Source organism: Diceros bicornis, chromosome 23 (genome assembly GCF_020826845.1).
Source record: "Diceros bicornis minor isolate mBicDic1 chromosome 23, mDicBic1.mat.cur, whole genome shotgun sequence".
NCBI classification, from domain to species: Eukaryota; Metazoa; Chordata; class Mammalia; order Perissodactyla; family Rhinocerotidae; genus Diceros; species Diceros bicornis.
In genome coordinates this window covers 28,519,482-28,538,797 of record NC_080762.1, presented here as the reverse complement: position 1 = coordinate 28,538,797, position 19,316 = coordinate 28,519,482, and the positions used below count along the sequence as shown (strand labels likewise).

The following is a 19,316-nucleotide window of genomic DNA, read 5'->3' as shown; positions in this document are numbered from 1 at the left end:
GTTATCAAGTTATGGTCTGATGTGGAACATATGAGATTGATTCTAGAAAAACTTGCAGTTATAATTTTTCAAATATTATTCTAAATTGATAACTCGAAAGATTTTATATCTTAGCTTCCTTCCTTATGGTAAAAACCTAATTATCTGATCTTCTGATTGGTATTACAATAGCCACCTATCAGTTTATCAGCACAAATTCTTAGTTCCTTAGGTTTTTATAAGCTTTTACTTTTTTGTTTGGTTAATGTTGCTGTTGTGACCTCACTGCAGAGGGCTACTTCATTTTAGTCATTCTCAAGTGATCTCTGTGAATGATTTAAGAATTACCAGAAAATTCCAACCTGTTGTAACTATGGTTGTGTGTTCTCAGCCTGCTAAGTTTTAAAGCAGTTTTAAAAATTAGCTCCTTTTGGCTTAAACATTTCAGCACCTAAATGCTGAAGTTTTTGTAACTTTTTGTTTTAATATTTCGAACTTGAGATGTTGCAGGAATAGTACAAAGAATTCCTAGATACTCTTTACCCAGATTCATCAGTCATTGATGTGTGGTCCCATTTGCTTCCTCTGAAGGCTAAATTGTTTTAGTTCACGGTTTCACCTTTGAGACATTTGGAATGAGTGTTAATAATAACATAAATTGGAATTTTAATTTAAACTTTAGGACCAATTAACAAACCAGTTGCTTATCTTCGTTGGGTAGGTATAATCAACTCTACAGCTCTGTGGTGCTCATCCCACACCATCCAGTTTACCTGATCTCCCCATGATTGAGACTGTATTTGTAGTCTTCTGAAAAGCTGGGGCTACAAAAGCTTAAGGACCTCCCCCATAGGATCACCTTTTAAATTTGTGTTCGTGGTCCTTACGCGCACACACTGAGACACACACACACACACACACAGGCAGTGTACCCTGAGCTTCGGGAAGAAGTCTTGGAATGTTTGGAAACAAACTGTCTTCCTACATGAGCCCACTGGGTATAATCAGGACCTGGCCAAAAGTGGTGGTTCTTTTTCCTCATCTCTTCAGTGCCCCCAAGAGTCTGTGTCATATCTCTAGTGCCAAGAATCCCAGGAGCCATTCAGCTGTTCCACCATCTGTATGTAACAGTGCTCAGGGCCTGGTGGTAAAAGACAACTTACAGCAGGGCATCTCGTAGGAAGACTCGCTTCCTCTGGAGCGTCTTCTTGCATTCCTTGACCTTAATCACTCATGGATTCAGAGCAAGTCTTTGATTTTTTTTTTTTTTTTTTAAACAGTGTCTCCATTTGGTCTGGGGTTGAGGTGACCCATCCCAACGACTTTGCACCAACCACGAAGAAGCTTTTTCTATACTTCCCTCACCCTCTGCCAATCAAAGAAAGGTTTTAAAGGCCTCGCCTTTTTTTTTCCCCCCCGACAAGAGGCTTTGCACAGTATTTTAAGATTCAAGTGCTTCTTCTTTGTGTTCAGAAGCAACTTGCATATCTATTGTGAAATGACACCTTTGTTCCTTCAAATGTCCCTTTTTGCTTATGCGGAATTTTTTCTAAATGGTGGCTTAACATTTTTAGGTACTCTTGCATTGTCCAGTATTCATAGTAAAGAATGAGAGTTAACAATAACCAGTCACCTTAAGCCAAGACTCCTGCTGCCGATTGTGAAACCAGTTGTCTTAGGTGTGGTAACTGATGATTGAGACTCTGATCAGGAAAATTTCCACTGTTTCATCAGGCCTAATAGGTAGATTGTGTCTTCAAATGAGTTGTGTTAGGTTTCTACGCTTCAAGCACAACAGAGGTTTGTGTCAGATCCTCCTGGAGGGCTTCTAATGGCAGTGATGGTTCCATAGGCAGAGTTTTGAGGAGAAGAGCTTCAAAGTAAACTGAGGCAAAGCAAAATAAGTAGCCAGAAATCACAAATTGGGGGTTTTTTTTAAACAAAAGAAAAGGAGTAGGAGCTATTATGTTTAACTCCTACCCCACCAAGTTTTTTGGTAATTTTTTTTCTATCTAACTAGCCCATCTAGAAAACAGTTGACCAAATTATAGACTTCTAAATGTTAATCTGCTTTCTCAGTTTCAGTTGAAAACAGACTTTGTTTTGCCTACTGCAGAACTTCTAGGTTCTTTCTTGTAGTCTTGGGGGTTCTTATTATAGATCGAAAATGTGAGTCGGCATAATTAAGCCATTCAGAGCCTTCAGAAGCAGTTCACTCTTGAAATGACTCCTTCCGCCTACAGCCATTTAAGATTTAAGAACAAAAACAGATCTTGATTTTCTTTTTCATGTTAACTCAAGCTGCAGCTGAGTGGGAGAGTCAGAAATGACACCAGCTCCACTGATTACTCAGCTGCTGAAGGATGGTTTTTTAAAATGTACCTTCAGATAGACTCCATGATTTCCACCTTAGAACATCTTAGTGGGGCTAACGTTTCTCCCGGATGTTGTCTTGGAACAAGATATAAATTTATTTTTATGAAGGCATAAGAGATAGCAAACATTTATTGTGGATTTATGGTATGTCGGGCACTGTGCTAAATAAGTACTTTGTGTAGAAAATTATAAATTCTGACTTTCTCCTTTGTTGGCCCAATCATTAACTTTGTTTCAGTTTAATACTCGAATTATTGAGGTGCTTAGTAAGGACACCCAAAGAACTAGGAGGGACAGTGCTGTGGATGGACTTAAACCTTTTTGCTTATGGCTTTAATTTGGTGAATTTTAGAACCAAGGGAGTATTGAAGCCGCAGGAAAAATTATGAGACTTCAGTGTAATTTGCCACATAAAAATGGCAGAAAGTTATGACGGTGACGTTTGTGTATTTTCATTTTATTAGAGTGACATCTGATTTTTTTTTTTTAATGTGGGCCTCTGTGGATGCCTCCAAATCATTCTTTTTCACCTCCGTAAAATTCCTTCCTCTGGCTGTGAGATGCCTTGCCTATCAGTTTTCCAACTTAGCTGTCTCTCTCTTTACCATTTCAGCTTTAAAAAACAAAAGTGACAATTTGAACTTCCTGCCTGCTGGGCCTCACTGAAAGACTGATATTGGCCTGATAAGGGGATATTTATTTTGGTTTAATGGCTTCAGAAATCTCTCTCCCTCAACAAGCCTTCCATCACTGCCCCCATCAGCATCTTCCCTGATAGTGTCTTGGCTGTGTTTATTCTGGGGCTGCTGGCTCACCCGGGAGTAACTGATAACGGCCAGCAGGAGATAACATTCTCTGAGGGGCTCTCCAGCTGGAATCAAATCCCTCAAGCCTGTGTCAGCCTAGAGAATAGGTTTGAAGAGTTCAGAATTTGGAGTTCCACAGGGTTCCTTTCTAGACCTATCAGATATCAAGCCTGGAGTTCTTTCTCAGTTAAATCATGCAGGTACATTTTTTTAAGACGACAGATGATACTTTTACAGAGGCTTCAGCATGATCCCCCGAACTGGTCCTCTTCTAATGCTGAGACCGAGAGCTCTCCTGCCTCTCGTGGTGTCTTCGCACACCGACGGGGATGTCTTCAACCTGCTCCTCCTCCTCGGGCAGGTGCTGCGGTTGGAGTGATTGCCCTCCAGTAACCAGGGCTCCGTCCAAGCAGTGTGTTTTGCTTTTGATTGCCAGGGAAGGCTGAGCCGGGATTTTTGGGCTTTCCCTGCTCTGACCGGTGTTTTCCTGAAGGCATCTTTTGTTCTCTGTATTTGGAGAGGCAGGGCTGGCAATGGCCTGGAGAGCCTGGAGCTGTCCTCTTTGCTGCTTTTCCTAAATAGTATATTTACCAAGTAATAATATATGCTGTCTTGCCGTCTTTTGGACTAAATGCTTTCATCTTCGTGGGCTGTTTTCTTTGGTGCTCTAAGTAATTGAACTGGCTTGGGAAGGGCCTGTTGTGGTTTGGCAGAGATGACTGTGTCACACCTTGTGATTCCAGGGGACAGCATTGCTGGGAGCCTGGTTAGACCAGACAAAGGCTTGGAGAAATTCTTGTGTTGTCACCAAATCGGGGGGGGAAGGGGTGGCATCCACGTTGTTAATCTGCCTGTTTGGCACAGGCAGTATGAGTAGGGTTTTATCAAATTCGTATTAAACAAGAATCGAGGCCAAAATTGATGACTGCTTGTTACTTGAAATGAGTCTTAATCTTTCACATCTAGCTTGCACAGTGTGCTAATTTCCTTTAGGTAAACTGTGAACATCAGAATGACTTTTATGAACCCCCACCCCACTATTTTTCCGCCCCATTTTAATGGAAGCACTCCTGTTCTAGCTTGAACAGCACTTTTCTAGCATAAGGTTTTTACCAGTGGAAACAAAAGAGTCCAAACGTTGCTATTTGTTTGATCGACGCTGCCATTGTCCCCGTCTTGCTGAGAAGCAAATGGAGCAGTGTTTTTGAGTGAGTGGCCCCGAGCCCTCTAGAAAGAGAGGCTGTTGAGAAGCCAGGTGTCTCTCGCTTGTGGCCAGCTGGGGCTCAGGTTTTCTCAAAGAGGGAGCAACTTCGGCAATTTCACTTCAGTTCTCTATATCCCTCTGAGTAACCGCCCTTCTTTATTTCAGCACAAACACAGAGCCATCCAAAGCAGCAGAGCACTGAGAAAAATGAACTTTGCCCAAAGAGTGTCCCAAAGAGAGAGTACAGCGTGAAAGAGATCCTAAAATTGGACTCCAACCCTTCCAAAGGAAAGGACTTCTACCGTTCCAACATTTCACCCCTCACTTCAGAAAAGGACATGGATGACTTCAGAAAAAATGGGAGCCCCGAAATGCCCTTCTACCCTCGGGTGGTCTACCCGATCCGGGCCCCTCTACCGGAAGACTTTCTGAAAGCTTCCCTGGCCTATGGTATGGAGAGGCCAACTTACATCACTCACTCGCCCATTCCATCCTCCACAACGCCCAGTCCTTCAGCAAGAAGCAGCCCCGACCAGAGCCTCAAAAGCTCCAGCCCTCACAGCAGCCCGGGGAACACGATGTCGCCCCTGGCTCCTGGCTTTCAAGAGCACCGGGACTCTTACACCTACTTGAACACTCCCTATGGCACCGAAGGTCTGGGCTCTTACCCTGGCTACGCGCCGCCCCCGCACCTCCCATCAGCCTTCATCCCCTCCTATAACGCTCACTACCCCAAGTTCCTCTTACCCCCCTATGGCATGAACTGCAATGGCCTGAGCACCGTGGGCAACATCAACGGAATCAACAACTTTGGCCTCTTCCCAAGGCTGTACCCTGTCTACAGTAACCTCCTTGGGGGAGGCAGCCTGCCTCACCCCATGCTCAACCCAGCCACTCTCCCGAGCTCACTGCCCTCCGAAGGAGCCCGGAGGTTGCTTCAGCCCGAACATCCCAGAGAGGTGCTTGTCCCGGCGCCCCACAGTGCCTTCTCCCTCACCGGGGCCGCCGCCAGCATGAAGGACAAGACGTGCAGCCCCACCAGTGGGTCCCCGACTGCTGGCACAGCTGCCACGTCAGAGCACGTGGTGCAGCCCAAAGCTACCTCAGCAGCGATGGCAGCCCCCAGCAGTGATGAAGCCATGAATCTCATTAAGAACAAGAGAAACATGACTGGCTACAAGACACTTCCCTACCCCTTGAAGAAGCAGAATGGCAAGATTAAGTATGAATGCAACGTTTGCGCCAAGACTTTCGGCCAGCTCTCGAATCTGAAGGTAGGCCTCGAAATAGAGCAGTGCAATTGTCTGCCAGTCTCTGTGCATGTGTTGTATTGTGCTTGCTTTCCACAGGCTGTAAATTGCCTTGTCAACAGCATGAGACCTGGGCTGGGAATAGTCAGTGTGGGTTTTACTTTGCTTCCACCACTTCTGGCTATGTGGCTTGGGACGAGTTCCCCTCTCCTGGGTTTCTTCTGAGTAATTAAAACATGGGGCTAGAAGATCAATTTAAAGTCCCTGCTCTGTGACTTTTGTTCCTTCAGCTCAAACTAAACAAAGTGTTCCAAAAACATCAGGCTTTATTTTTTCTATTTAAGACCTTATCTTGATGCTTTTCCTAAGATGTTTGCATCATAAATGCCTGAGTCCTTGAGCAGAGACATTCAGTCTTCTAGGGGACTGAGAGCAGAGCTAACGCGTGTGGCTTCTTTCCAGGTCCACCTCAGAGTGCACAGTGGAGAACGGCCTTTCAAATGTCAGACTTGCAACAAGGGCTTTACTCAGCTCGCCCACCTGCAGAAACACTACCTGGTACACACGGGAGAAAAGCCACACGAATGCCAGGTGGGCCGTGTTTTCTGGGTAGAACTCTTGGCCTCTGTAGAAAATGTCTGTAGAGGTGCTCTCCCATGTCATATAGCTTGTAGTTTAAACCAACGCAAGGATTCTGCCTTGCCACAGGCTGATAGCCCTGTCCCTGCTGATGAGCTGAGATGATGACACAGCCAGCTTCCAGTGGGTGGAAAATGGTAGGGGAAATAAACACCACCTCGTGCTTGGTGTGCCCACATCGTCTTGTTTGCTTAATGCCACACCATAGGTGCCACAGGGAGGCTTCTCGACTCCCGGGTTGCTGGGCGTTGGCTTGTAATCTTACCCCTCCCATCAGCAACTCTTAATCTTCTGGTCTTCGCGTCTCCCTTCCCTGCCCTCTTTCCCCGCGTTGTAGGTTTGCCACAAGCGATTCAGCAGCACCAGCAATCTCAAGACCCACCTGCGGCTCCACTCTGGAGAGAAACCTTACCAGTGCAAGGTGTGCCCTGCCAAGTTCACCCAGTTTGTGCACCTGAAACTCCACAAGCGCCTACACACCCGGGAGCGGCCCCACAAGTGTGCCCATTGCCACAAGAGCTACATCCATCTCTGCAGCCTCAAGGTCCACCTGAAGGGGAACTGTCCTGCGGCCCCAGCCACGGGGCTGCCTTTGGAGGACCTGACCCGGATCAACGAAGAGATCGAGAAGTTTGACATCAGCGACAATGCCGACCGGCTCGAGGACATGGAGAACAACATCGATGTGACCTCTGTGGTGGAGAAAGAGATTCTGGCCGTGGTCAGAAAAGAGAAAGAAGAAACTGGCCTGAAAGTATCTTTGCAAAGAAACATGGGAAATGGACTCCTCTCAGGGTGTGGCCTTTATGAGTCATCAGACCCATCCCTCATGAAGTTGCCTCACAGCAACCCACTACCTCTGGGACCTGTAAAGGTCAAACAAGAAACAGTCGAACCAATGGATCCTTAAGATTTTCAGAAAATAAAAAGTGTTTTGTTTTGTTTCTTAACTTATGACTTGGCGAGTCAGGGTGCCTATAGCAAACGCTTGTACATAATTCCAGTTCTGCAAAGCTCTCCTGACGGCAGATGGTGGCCCCTCACCTCTCTGGAATTAAAGAAGGAACTCCAAAATTACGGAAATCTCAGGGCATAAATGAGGCAAAGACAATATCTATACATATTATATATACTTATTTACACCCCCATCTATATATTTGAACCTGTGTATTTTGAATATTTGTGTGGATATGTTTGCATAGCCTTCCCATTGCTAAGACTATTGCCTAGCCATAATTATTTTTTCAATGATAATCCTTCATAATTTATTAAACAATTTATCATTCAAAAAGCAATAATTAAAAAAGTTTACAATGACTGGAAAAGTTCCTTGTAATTTGAGTATAAATGTTATATTTTTTTCTTGTGGCCATCTTTGTAGATAATTTCTGCACATCTGTTTAAGTACCTAAGACTTAGTAAACAAATACATTACTTCAGTCCACCTCCATCTATAATGCTTTGAAAATGAGGTGTTGGTATTCCCAAAGTTAGACAGTTGATGTGTTAATTCTTAGGATTGTGTCATGTGAACAGCATTGTATAACTTGGGGGTATGTGTGCAGAATTACCCAATAATAACTTCAGTAGAAGAAACAAGAAAGGGAATCTTGTATGTTTCTGTAGATAGTTTGGACTTGTTTTTTCCCCTAGCCACAGATTTACCAGAAAGGTGACAAGAAGGCTTTGCCAACCTGTCTCCCTCTCCAAAAAGCAAGGCCACCCCACCCCCGAAGTCATATGACCATCCAGGGTGGTCGCCTGACTTTTATATCCCAATGTATTATCTGAAAATGTGAAGACAAAAATGCCATGTTGAAAACCACTGAGAAATGGTCCCAAAGCACAGGTGTTTTTGTATGTGTGAGGTTTGGGGGCTTGAGTCTGGGTGTTGTTTTTGTTGTTGGTTTTTTTTTGTTATGTCAAAATTGCACAAACATGGTGCTCTACCAGGAAGGATTTGAGGTAGATAGGCCCAGGCCACACTTTAAAAACGACCAAAAAACGAAAAACGGGTATTCTCGTTGTCTTAGGGTCAAAGCGGGTAATGAACATTCCTATCCCCGACACATCAATTGTATTTTTTTCTGTAAAACTCAGATTTTCCTCAGTATTTGTGTTTTTGCATTTTGTGGTTAATTTAATTGAAGATGAGAGGGCATTGCAAAGTTGTTCAACAACAATTACCTCATTGAGTGTGTCCAGGAGTGCAAGAAATGATGTCTTATCTAATGATTTGCTACTAGAGGAGAAACTAGGTGTGCTCCAGAAAGACAGAATGGGTCTTATTCTCTCTTTCACTCTGCTAAGCCCAAAGATTACCTGTCAGCATTCAAGGTGTAGCAAAGAATGATGTATATTTATAAATCTATTTATACCACTATACAATGTGTATATATAATATATTTATAACCACTTAAATTGTGAGCCAAACCATGTAAAAGAACCTACTTTTTCTAAGGGCAAAAAAAAAAAAAATCAAACTCTTTCTGAGACCTTGCTTAACACTCGATGACCTTGCAATTACATTGGGGAGTTTGGGCACCCCCTTGCTATTCTAAGAGACCCCAAAACCTTGGTGCAAAAGTGGAGACCGCATAACAACCAAGGTTAGAGAGAGACACCGTTTTTTACTGTTAAAGACAATCTAAGATGGCTTTATTTTTGTTTTGCCACATTATCATTATGTGTCCCACCCAAGTCACAGAAATAAAAATCCCATTATTACTCCCTTAACCACTAACTTTTCTCTGTTCCTCTCCCTCCTTCATAAGTCACTGACATATCCCTAATCAATCCGGTTTATAGATTCAGCATTTTGTTCACGGCAACTAATGCCAACTGGCGGAAAAGACCAACACGTTTAGGATAATCCAGGGAAACCTAAGAGCCTTACCAATCTGTTCCTATAAGTTGCAAAACTGACAATTTTTTATGTATCACCGTTTGACAAACGCAGTCCTTAATTGTAGGTAAACCAAAGCATCACACGCTGACATAGACACCAGCTCATTTCTATTCCCAGCCACTCATATGTTCTCTTTTCTCCCTTTTGGGCTTCCTTATACGTGGGAATTCTTACCAAGACCTGCACGGTGGCTTGAGACTGGCCTCTGTCATCTGACTTTCCCTCTTAGGCCTCTTACATGTGAATGTTGAGCCCACAATCAACAGTGGTTTTATTTTTTTTTCCTCTACTCAAAGTTAAAACTGACCAAAGTTACTGGCTTTTTACTTTGCTAGAACAACAAACTATCTTATGTTTACGTACTGGTTTACATTGTTATTTATGTGCAAATTGTCAAAATGTAAATTAAATAATGTTCATGCTTTACCAATGCTTGTCTATCGTCTTGAGTGAAGGGCCAGTGAGCGACATCTTAACCACACTGTACGGGTGGCCCCAGAACAAAATTTGAACATGACACAATTTGCCTCTCTCCTGTTCCTGTCCCCCATTCCCTGTTGCCTCTCCCCACCCCTCCACCCCCCACCCCGCCCCCGGAATGATTTCCTAACCGCCCTACCTAATCTCCTGCCTCCATTGGGGACTTTGTGAGTGGTCTCTGTCATAACTCAAGTGTAAAATTTTTCTTTAGTTATGGGCTATGAAAGTGTTTTCTAAGGAAAGTATTTCAGGCATTAGCCGGTAAGATGGGGAAGAATTATTTGCTTTTGTTGGACTTTTTTTGTTTGTTTTACTTTGTTGGTGGGCGTGGGGTGGCGGGAAGGTGAGGAAGACTTGGATCAATTCCAGAAATGCCTTCCTATGGGACATTGTGTGCCAGCGTGTGTGTGCAGACTGAGCCCGCTCATGGGTCAGGGGCCCTGGCGAAGCCCTGGGAAGCTGAGTCAAGAACACTGCCCATTGGTGACAGCATTTTTGCTTCAGTAGCTAGCACTGAGTGCACTGCAGGGAATAAGTCTGCATAGTCTTCCTGCCCTACATCCCATGGTACTTTCTTTTCCTTCACATCTTAACTTGGAAAGTAGATTTGCCACTTGTTCATTTAAAACAAATTTCAAGAAAGCGTCTGTTTTACCAGAATCTGAGTATTGTTAGTGTGAAACCCAGGGATCAGGGTGGTCTCACCATGCAGTGCTGATGGTCATGTGATGCAAATGGGTCCACTTTCTTGCCCATTTGATGCTCGAGCAGAATCCTGTCTCCAGGCACAAATAAATTTGAGTCTCATTTGATAGACGTGAGTAGGAGATGCTTCTAGAAAAGTGTTAGTGCCCTCAATGAAAAAAATCTAAAAGCCCTTTGCAAATGGTTTTCATGCTTGCCATGTCATCCATCACCAAGCTCATGATTCCATGCCCATGCTAACTGCATGTTAAGAAAATAATGCTCCTTCTTACATTTGGATACTCAAAACTGCCTGATTTTCTTTATAATGTTTCTCCTTTACATTCACTTAAACATCTGTGCCAAGAATTTGAAATGTTGCCAACATGTAACTGTGGAGTTAAGAAAACCAGAACCCTATTGTCATAAACGTGCCAAATGGTGCTGGTTGCACTACTAAATTCTACAGAACCATTGTGGTAATAATTTTTCAAAACAAAGCCCAATAAGATCCAGAGTGTAACAGTTACTACCATAAATCATAGTTCTTTACTCGGCAAAGCATATCTTTTTTTCTTGAGAGTTATATGTCTTGGGAACAATTGTGGACTTAGCTGTTTAATGAAACATTACATCAAAAGATAATCTTCACTCGGAGCTCAAGTCTACCGGGCCAACATCCACACTGTTGGATCCAGGCTTCATGCAGCTGTTTGTAGGGCAAGGCAAGAGTGAAGAAGTCATCTTTTTCTGAGTCTTTTCCTTAAAATAAAAGCTCTGTTCACAAAGGACGCATTCAATTCCACACCTTAAGGGAATGAACAGAATATAGGGTTCTACGGGAGTTTATGGGCACGTTTCTGGATTTTTTTTTCCCTTGGGGACAGGAAACCAATTTAGTACCTATAAGTTAGTATAAGTGAGTTTATCCCTTCGTGTGTGTGTGTGTTTGTGTGTGTGTGTGTGAAGCCTTCTTTAAAAGGAGATAATGGGAAAAGGCCAGAGCAGAGAAATGAAAGTAATTAGAGGCACATGGTGGAGGATTTCTACTGTAAAACCAGGCCTCTAGGATAATCTGGTCTAGAAAGGAGGGCTGTACCACAGGGGGTGGCAGCTAAAAAAATTAATGATTAGGAGAGAAGGTACATAGAATGTGATCATTGAACCAATCCACAAGACACTTCTATTTCCTTTACGAGACTATAGAGTTCTTTGCCCACTTCATTATCAACTTCTGGCCAGAAAAAATCAGATCTTTCTGAGCACTGGCTACCTCTTTGGAGTCCACTTCCGGGTATACTGCAGCTGCAAGAAATGTTTCAGGACCCATGGATAAGCTGTCTAAGAATCACATCCTTTTTCAAGCTTCAAGTCCTCAGAACCCCCAAGTCCATTTGCTCAAAGTGATGCTGACAGCTGCTCCTTAAATAAGTGAGAAGTGATTTAAATCTCAATCCTGTCTTAATCGTGTAATTTTAGGCAAAAAACACAGCAAGATTCCAAAAAGTTATTTTTAACCTGATTTATGCAAAGACTCTCCATGCCCAGTTTCATAGAATACTATAAACTAACACATTCTCTCCTAGTTTGCTCTTCCTTCCAATTTTGACAAGTAATGGACCAGAGTTGGCCATGTACACATTTCTTTCTCTCTGAATTTAAGACAGAAGCTTTTATTTAGCATACATGTGAATGCAGTCACCTTGTCGTTTTCTCCTACCCTCATCAAGAAAGAAAGAGGAAGTGACAGATAAGTGCCAATGGGTAATTTTGGTAAGAAATTCTTCAGTGTGTTAACAAAAGGGGGTTGTTCTCATGGAATTGTGGCAAACGATTTTAGGTATCTGAAGGATTCACCTGTGGATGATAGGAACCAGCTGTTCTCCATTGTGGTTGAGGAGCAGAGCAAAGGAAATGAAATTAAACCATACCAGAAGGGACTTTGGTTTAAATCACAAAGACTAACACCTACCTTTAGGGTTTGTAACACAATGGGTTCCTTTCTACGAGAGGGAGGGAGTTGAATCTCCTTCCTGGGAGGGTTTAGAGAAGAGTCAGCTTGTTTGAAAGCACAGGATGTACAAGATGTTCTGGCAAGCCCTTGGTAGGTCTGTAATTCAAAGATTTCTATCAATCTTAGAAATGATTGAGCACCTGGGGACAAGATAGCTACAAGGCTTTGGTAGAGAACTTAAGTTTCTTAATGTTCCTGAGGCCTCCTAGGAAACTATGCATATATGGAAGACAGATCTGGAGAGCTTGTCTAATTCTAAGGAAGAGTCCATGAGACCATGAAATGAAGTGTGCTGTATATTTTGTAAAATATTTGAAAATATATTTCACATTTGAGTTCTTCCCAGGGGTTCTGAAAGGGGATGGAAAGAGTGAGACCTGGTACCACTGTGGCCTAGCACCTGGCACTCTGCAAAGCAACCTCCAGGCTAGCAGCCTTTCAGCGTAGTTATTCCTTGGGAAGGGAAGGGACCATCTCTACCTTCCCCCTTCCCATCAGCACGGCTTTCCTTGAGTACTGTGTCCCATGCACACAGGCAAAGCAAGTGGGACACAGCCTCATCCCCTTGCATGTCACCCTTTCTTGCCTCCAGTTTTAGTACAAGTAAACTGATAGTGATTTGCTGTGAGACCAACCAACTAAGGAGCATTAAGAGATAACTGAACTTCTTCCGTGCCTCCCCGGGCCAGAGTCTGAAAATACACCCAAGGTGGGAACTGAGGATATAAGCTCCTGATCTGGTGGAAAGAGCAGTGAACCAGGGATTTGGAACTTAGTTCTAGTCCTGGTTCAGCCCCTAGTTAACTGTGTGCTCTCAAGAAAGTTCTGGAACTTCCCTGGGCCTCGGTTTCCTGATCCATAAAATGAAGGAGGCCTTCCTGGGTTGTCTTCCTGCTTTTTCGGAAGTATTACATCTCTTTGTATGCTAAGATTCCATCGTTGTCTCTTATTTCCTTTTGGTTTGTTTTCCTTGGAACTCTGACTGTTACTATAGGCAGATATTTGTAATTTAGAGAGCAGATGTCAGAGAAAATGGAAATGAGGGGCAGGCTTGTATGGAAACAACTATTGCGGCTTCTTTTGGCAAAAGAGATTGGGCTCACAGAGGTCCTGCTAATTTGTGAGAACCATGAACTTTCCCCGGGAATTAATATGCTCATCTGAAAGGAATCAAGATTCTTTTAATGGAAATAATGGGTTGTGCTTAAATCAAACCTCTGCTAGAGTCAAGTACCATGAATTCTAGGATGTTTAGTTTAGTGGGTTTTTGTTTTTTCTTCTTTGTCCTTTTTTCTTTTTTTAAGCAAAGGCATGCTTGTAAGAAGACTGGGAAAGATTTAAGTTTGTTGCCACAAAGAAGGAAAGAAGGACAAAAATACCGGCAGCTCAAGAAGAGAATGAGAACCGATGAAGAGAACCCAAGAAGACGTTGAAAGGAAACATTTTGGTTAGCAAAGCAATCGAGGCCACGATGCTGTTTTAACGGTTCAGGGTTTAAAAAAGGGAATAAAGAAACATAAAGCAGAGAGAGGGTGGGGGAGAGAGAGAAAGGTTAAGCCAAGACAGAAACTGTGAGTAGATAGATGTGAAAGGGCCTGAAAATAAGTGAAAAGTGAAAAATTGCTTTATGAATAAACCGTTAAAAAATAGTGAGTGAAAAAGCAATTGTGCTTCCAGTTATTACTGAATCACAAGCTCGTGGAAGCCAGAGCTGACCTGAGCCACGGCTCCGCGCTTAACCTGCATCGCAGCAGTTGGTGCAGGGCCGTTCCCGTGGGCGGACACCGTTTTCTACTTGAGTGTCAGTTTCATTGTGATTGCGCTCCATCACAGACACATGTGGGCCATTTTACCGCCCTGAGCTCAAAAAACATGACTTGGTCATCTTTCCAACCTGTTACCACAAGGCAGGTGACGTCCTCCAGGGGACATACGGGACACAGACAAGCCAAGGAGTGAAGGCCCGGGGACCATGAGCAAACCTTTTAAGAGAAGGAGAAGCCAGGAAGTTAATGAGGCCTGAAACCTCGGCCTGCCTCTGCCTTTTTCTGAGTATGAGAATGTGATTTCCTACTCAGGGCTCCTTGTCATTCCCGGCGGTATGCTCCCACAGGGACACGGTGGCCCTCCCGCCGGTGTCTTCTGTGCCAAGAGCCGACAGAATACCCTTCTCAGGAACACATCTGGGCCCAGGCTACCAAACCAAATGCCATTCATAGCAGCACTGCCTCCACTCTTGCATACTTGAGGAAGCCCTGGGAGCACTGGGCAGTGAACCAGTTCTACCAGTGTGACCCCACCCTCCGAGCCTCTGGGAAGAGGAATGAGGAATGGAAGTGCTCGGGCACCCACCAGAAGACAGGTCAACCGTCATGAGGAATGGCTGGTAGAAATGGGACAAGCCATTTCCAAAGCTACAGGGTCTCTCCCTTCTCATTCCAAGTGTAGAACACACTTCTATGTCGGAACTGCCTGCATACAGCTAACTGTTGATTATTTGCTTCAACAGAAAGGAGGTAGGAGATGGGAGGTCACAAATTCCAAGATAACTTGCGTGGGAGTGCTTTATTGGTCAGCATTGGCCCTCCCTGAGCACACCCTTGGTCTCTGGCACACTCCAGGGAGGCAGGTTGCCCGACAGAGTTCTAGGAGCTGGCATAAGCTGGCCCAGGTGAACATTTGAACCAAGTGACCCATGGAGCAGCTAGCCCATCCACACAGCTGGCTGTATAATCAAAGAATGAGATCCAATTTTCATGAACCTGTTTCATTTTTAATAACCGGGGTAAGACTGTAGTTGTGTAGATCAGCCAATGGGGCTCAAAGCCCCACGCAGATCTTGGTGTCTGCTCTTGCTCTTGCTGCAAGAGGTACCTGGCCTTGTGCTGGTGGAAGGTTTAAGGCAACATACTTTCCTCCTTGGGTTTTCTCATGAAGCAGGTAGCTAGGGTTGGGCTTTGAGTATCTCCATCCAAAAATGGGAATAGCAAAGCACAGAAGGTCAGGAGAGATGCCCAAGCCACCTGACAAGTTCGTGCTGGACACGGAAGCTGAATCCCAGCCTCCTGTGTTAGCAGATTAGACAGTGCTGCTATCGCCGAGCCCGGCAGGGCCCACAGGAGTCACTGATATTGTTCATACTTGGGGCAGGCTTGCCAAAACAGCAGTTTTATAGCATTAAATTACCCTCTTTTGCCTTGTCAGGAGCTTGACTCTTAACTAGTTTTGCAGATATTTCAGAAAAGTAAGGAGGAGATGATAGGGAGTCTTGGAGAACCGTGGCCTACGATGGCTCACCATTATCCTGAATCCATCCCACTTTGAACTCCACACAACCATTCATGTCTCTGAAGCCGAGCTCCTTCTAGCTGCCCCTTTACTGAAAGGTTTCCATCACTCTCGGGGTGGCCACGTCCCCTGCAAAGAGCCAGATTGAGCGAGCATTTCCGTGTGTGTTAGCAGAAGGGGGGGGTGTCAGGCTTCAGTGGTTCTGTGTCAGCCTCAGGTCAACAGTGTTCCAAAGAGGAAACAGGCACAGAACTAACCCCACCCTGTCAGCGCGTGCCTCAGAGACCTGGCACTGCAGCTGAAGGACATGGTGATGCTCAGCTAGAAGGCATTGAGCAACTGCAAACATTCAGATACTATTTTGGATAAAGTGGCTTTTTAAGTCCATACACTTTAAAGCATGGAGGGTCTGTGTTTTCTACAAAGGACAATGGACATATTTTCTGCTTCAAGTGCACGTAAAAACTTTGTTGCTTCTGAGTCGAAGAGGTATGTTCTCCGATTTAAATATTGCCTGTATAAAGTTAACCAATATATCTGGAGACGGAGATGAAAGTTGAGAAAGAGCAGTCTGTTCTACTTTTTTGTTCCCAAGCAATGTAATCCCCAAAGGCACGATTCCTCTAAGAATTATCTGAAGACTTTCAGTATGCCCACCTGTTACACAGCTTTTGCAACCAGCAGAAACCCTACAAGATTTACAGTCGTATTGCTTCAAATTAGTAGTTTTTGTCTTCGCTCGTTTTGACCTACACGTGGATTCCAGACTGAAAATTGCATTATCTGAAGCAAACCATTCAGCCCATCTTAGATAGGTTACAGCTGTCTCAACCCTCCCTCCAACTTTAGTGTAATAACATAATGTATTATTGTTCACCTACAGTTTGAAGAATTATATGCTCTTAAGAGGATTGGCTGAAAAAAAATAAGAAAGAAAGAGAAGGAAGGAAGGAAGGAATCTTTTAAAACTAGCTATATAACTTAGAAATGAGAGAAGCATCTCTTAAATTCAAGTCCAAGTCTTGTTCACATCAAAGAAATAGAGTTTGAAAGTAGGAGAATGGAGACGACCATTAGCCAGTAGGGCTCTTAATCCCAGCTCTCTGTGAGTTCTCCTGAGGGCCGTTGGGCGCTTGGTGGGCTTCTGCAAAGGGAGGCATATATTTTTGAAAGACTAAAAAAAAAAAAAAAAATAGCAGGGTAAAGCCTGTGCTGAAGGTGCACAGACTTCCTTCCGTACTTGGGTTTTTCTCCCTTCTAAGGGGTGTTTGAAAGTTTTTCCTGTGCTTCTAACTGAGCAGAAACCACATCATGTCTTTTGTCATCGTCTTTGCTCACCACTGGAGACCCTGGTGGTTAGAGAGGGAAAGTCCCTTTCGATGGTGCATGTGGGGGTAGAAGGTGTTGGGGGCCAGACAGGGAGGGTGGTGGGGAGAGGGGAGGGGAGAGATCATTAAGGTTTCCTCCCTGGCCTAGACAGTGTACCCACCCTGGCTGGACTCTCCAATCCTCAGAGCAACAAAGCATATCTTTCTACACCCCTGATCATCTTGGGGCGATGGGGGAAGAGATCATTAAACAAAGAAAAGAACATTCACTTCAAGAGCTCCGTGGTTCTGGGAAAGTGGCCACAGAAGAGTGGCCACAGTGACCTCTGTGTAGCCTGAGAGGAGGTTATACCTGACTCCTTAACACCCTTCCCAATGGATTGGAAGGATGTGAGAAGTCGGGGCACTGCTGTATATTTGGTTGAGCTGTTTTAGGGCAATCTCTGTAGTAACATTTCTTTCCTTTTTTAATTATGGTAAAAAGACACATGACACAAAATTTACCATCTTCACCATTTTTAAGTGTACAGTACAGTAGTATTAACTATATACACAATTATTGTGCAACGGATCTCTAGAACTTTTCCATCTTGCAAAGCTCAAACTCTATATCCGTTGAACAACAACTCCTTTTTCCCCCCTCCCCCTCAGCCCCTGTGTAGCGACATTTCTTGATCCTGCTACTAAACATGAATGCTTTTCTTTGGTTAAATCTATAAACTTGATTTCCATGCTAAGACCTGTTTCAAGTTCACGCACCAGCCGACCTGTGGACCTGTGTGGGGAGCAGTTCAGATTCACTCTGCCGTGAATATTCATCACTCGCCATGGATCATGTTCACAAATGCCTGTCTTCAGCACTCGGCTGGGCTTCAGCACTTTATGGAGTTGTTATTGGCACCACCAAACCAGTCGGGAATGAAAATAATGATCAACTCCTTGAATGTTTACAAGCCTCCTGGGATACTGCACATGTAATTTAGAGCTGCCATCTTGTCTCTTTCTCTCACTCAGTGGAATGGAATGTCCTCTCCAGCAACTTGGTGGCTGTAGGAACGTGGGGAGGAGAAGGCTCCTCACCTCCAATTTTCTAATGGAGCCTGGGTTGCAGTCATCTTTGGTGGCAGGTTGTTTGGGTTCTCGTTACTCTGTGACAGTTCCTTATACAAGTCACTCCTAAACAAACCCTCCCAGCAGGTTGTCCTTGGAGCAGGAGTCAGGTAAGTACTCTCACCCAATCAGCACAATCAATTTGTCATTCCCTGAAAATAGAGTCGTCCCTCCAGTCTGTCCAGTTCCTGCCCCCAAAGCTTGGTCGGTGGGGATGGAGAGGAAGGCTGGCCTTTGAGTGAAGCCACATTCCAGGGGGAGTGGTTCCTCGGCGTTCACCACACTCTGAGGGTGTGTTGTGCCTCGTGCCTGCAGCCACCCTTGAAATGTTGTTGTTACATGAACTCTGGAATGTCTCTGGTCATTTACAGCATGACTGTGTCACTCCATAAATAACACTCTCAAGCTTCAAGGCCTAGAATGAAGTTGGCTTGTTTTTCAATAGACCATTTTCTGCCTCCCAGAATGAAGCTTCCAGGCTTTCATAAATTACTTCTTACTCGGAGACTCCTAAGAGAAAAGAAATTCAGGGGAAATGAAACATGGGAATAAATTACAAATCACACTCCAATAGTTGTGCAGACACTTACAAACACACTGAACGACTTGACCATACTATCTGCAGATAAGAAGCTTTCTAGAAATTAGCTGGGCACTTCTTAGAGTCACTTTTCGTCTTCTCTCACTCTGGCCTCGACTTTTTTCTTCTTTGGTTCATTTCCTTCATGAGATAAACGAAGAAAGCAACAGATTAAGGTTCCAAAGAACATATGATTCATGAGTCATGTCTATTTTTTCTCTATAGTATTCATTTTAAATGGCATTGTTCCAGAGAAGAAACAGAAAGTAAAAACGTACCTTAAATACTGATTTGGTGCTTCTGTATTACAATCATAATTATGAAAATAATCCCTCGCATTTGGTTTATACAGTATAAGTTACTATGGTCTATCACAGCCATTTTCTCATTTTTGTCTCATTTTCTCCTCACAAATACCCTTTGAGGTAGGTTCTATTACCCCCATACAAGGAAACAGAGGCCCAGAGAGATCAAATAAATTAGACAATGCAGGGGAAAAAAAAAAACCTTAACCCAGCGCACATAGAAAGTACTCCCAAACAGCAACTATTCTTTAGTAACTTGCTTAATGTCACCCAACTAGTAAGTATGACTGGAACCTTCCTAAACCATGGCTGATAACTCCTCTCTCCACTTCAGCACAGCAGCCTTAGTCCACAAAATACGAGAG

General features: G+C 43.9%; 1 protein-coding gene across 4 annotated transcripts in view; it reads left to right on the top strand.

The window, feature by feature from the left end:
• Positions 1–9,592, top strand: part of PRDM1 (PR/SET domain 1) — a 102,112-nt gene extending 92,520 nt beyond the window's left edge. For all 4 annotated transcript variants that reach the window (XM_058566546.1, XM_058566547.1, XM_058566548.1 and 1 more), the window contains 3 exons: positions 4,531–5,639; positions 6,078–6,206; positions 6,592–9,592. In XM_058566546.1, the coding sequence (XP_058422529.1) occupies positions 4,531–5,639; positions 6,078–6,206; positions 6,592–7,164 (1,811 nt within the window). In that variant the 3' untranslated portion in view covers positions 7,165–9,592. The remainder of the gene's footprint in view (positions 1–4,530; positions 5,640–6,077; positions 6,207–6,591) is intronic.
• The last annotated feature ends 9,724 nt before the right edge of the window (positions 9,593–19,316 follow it).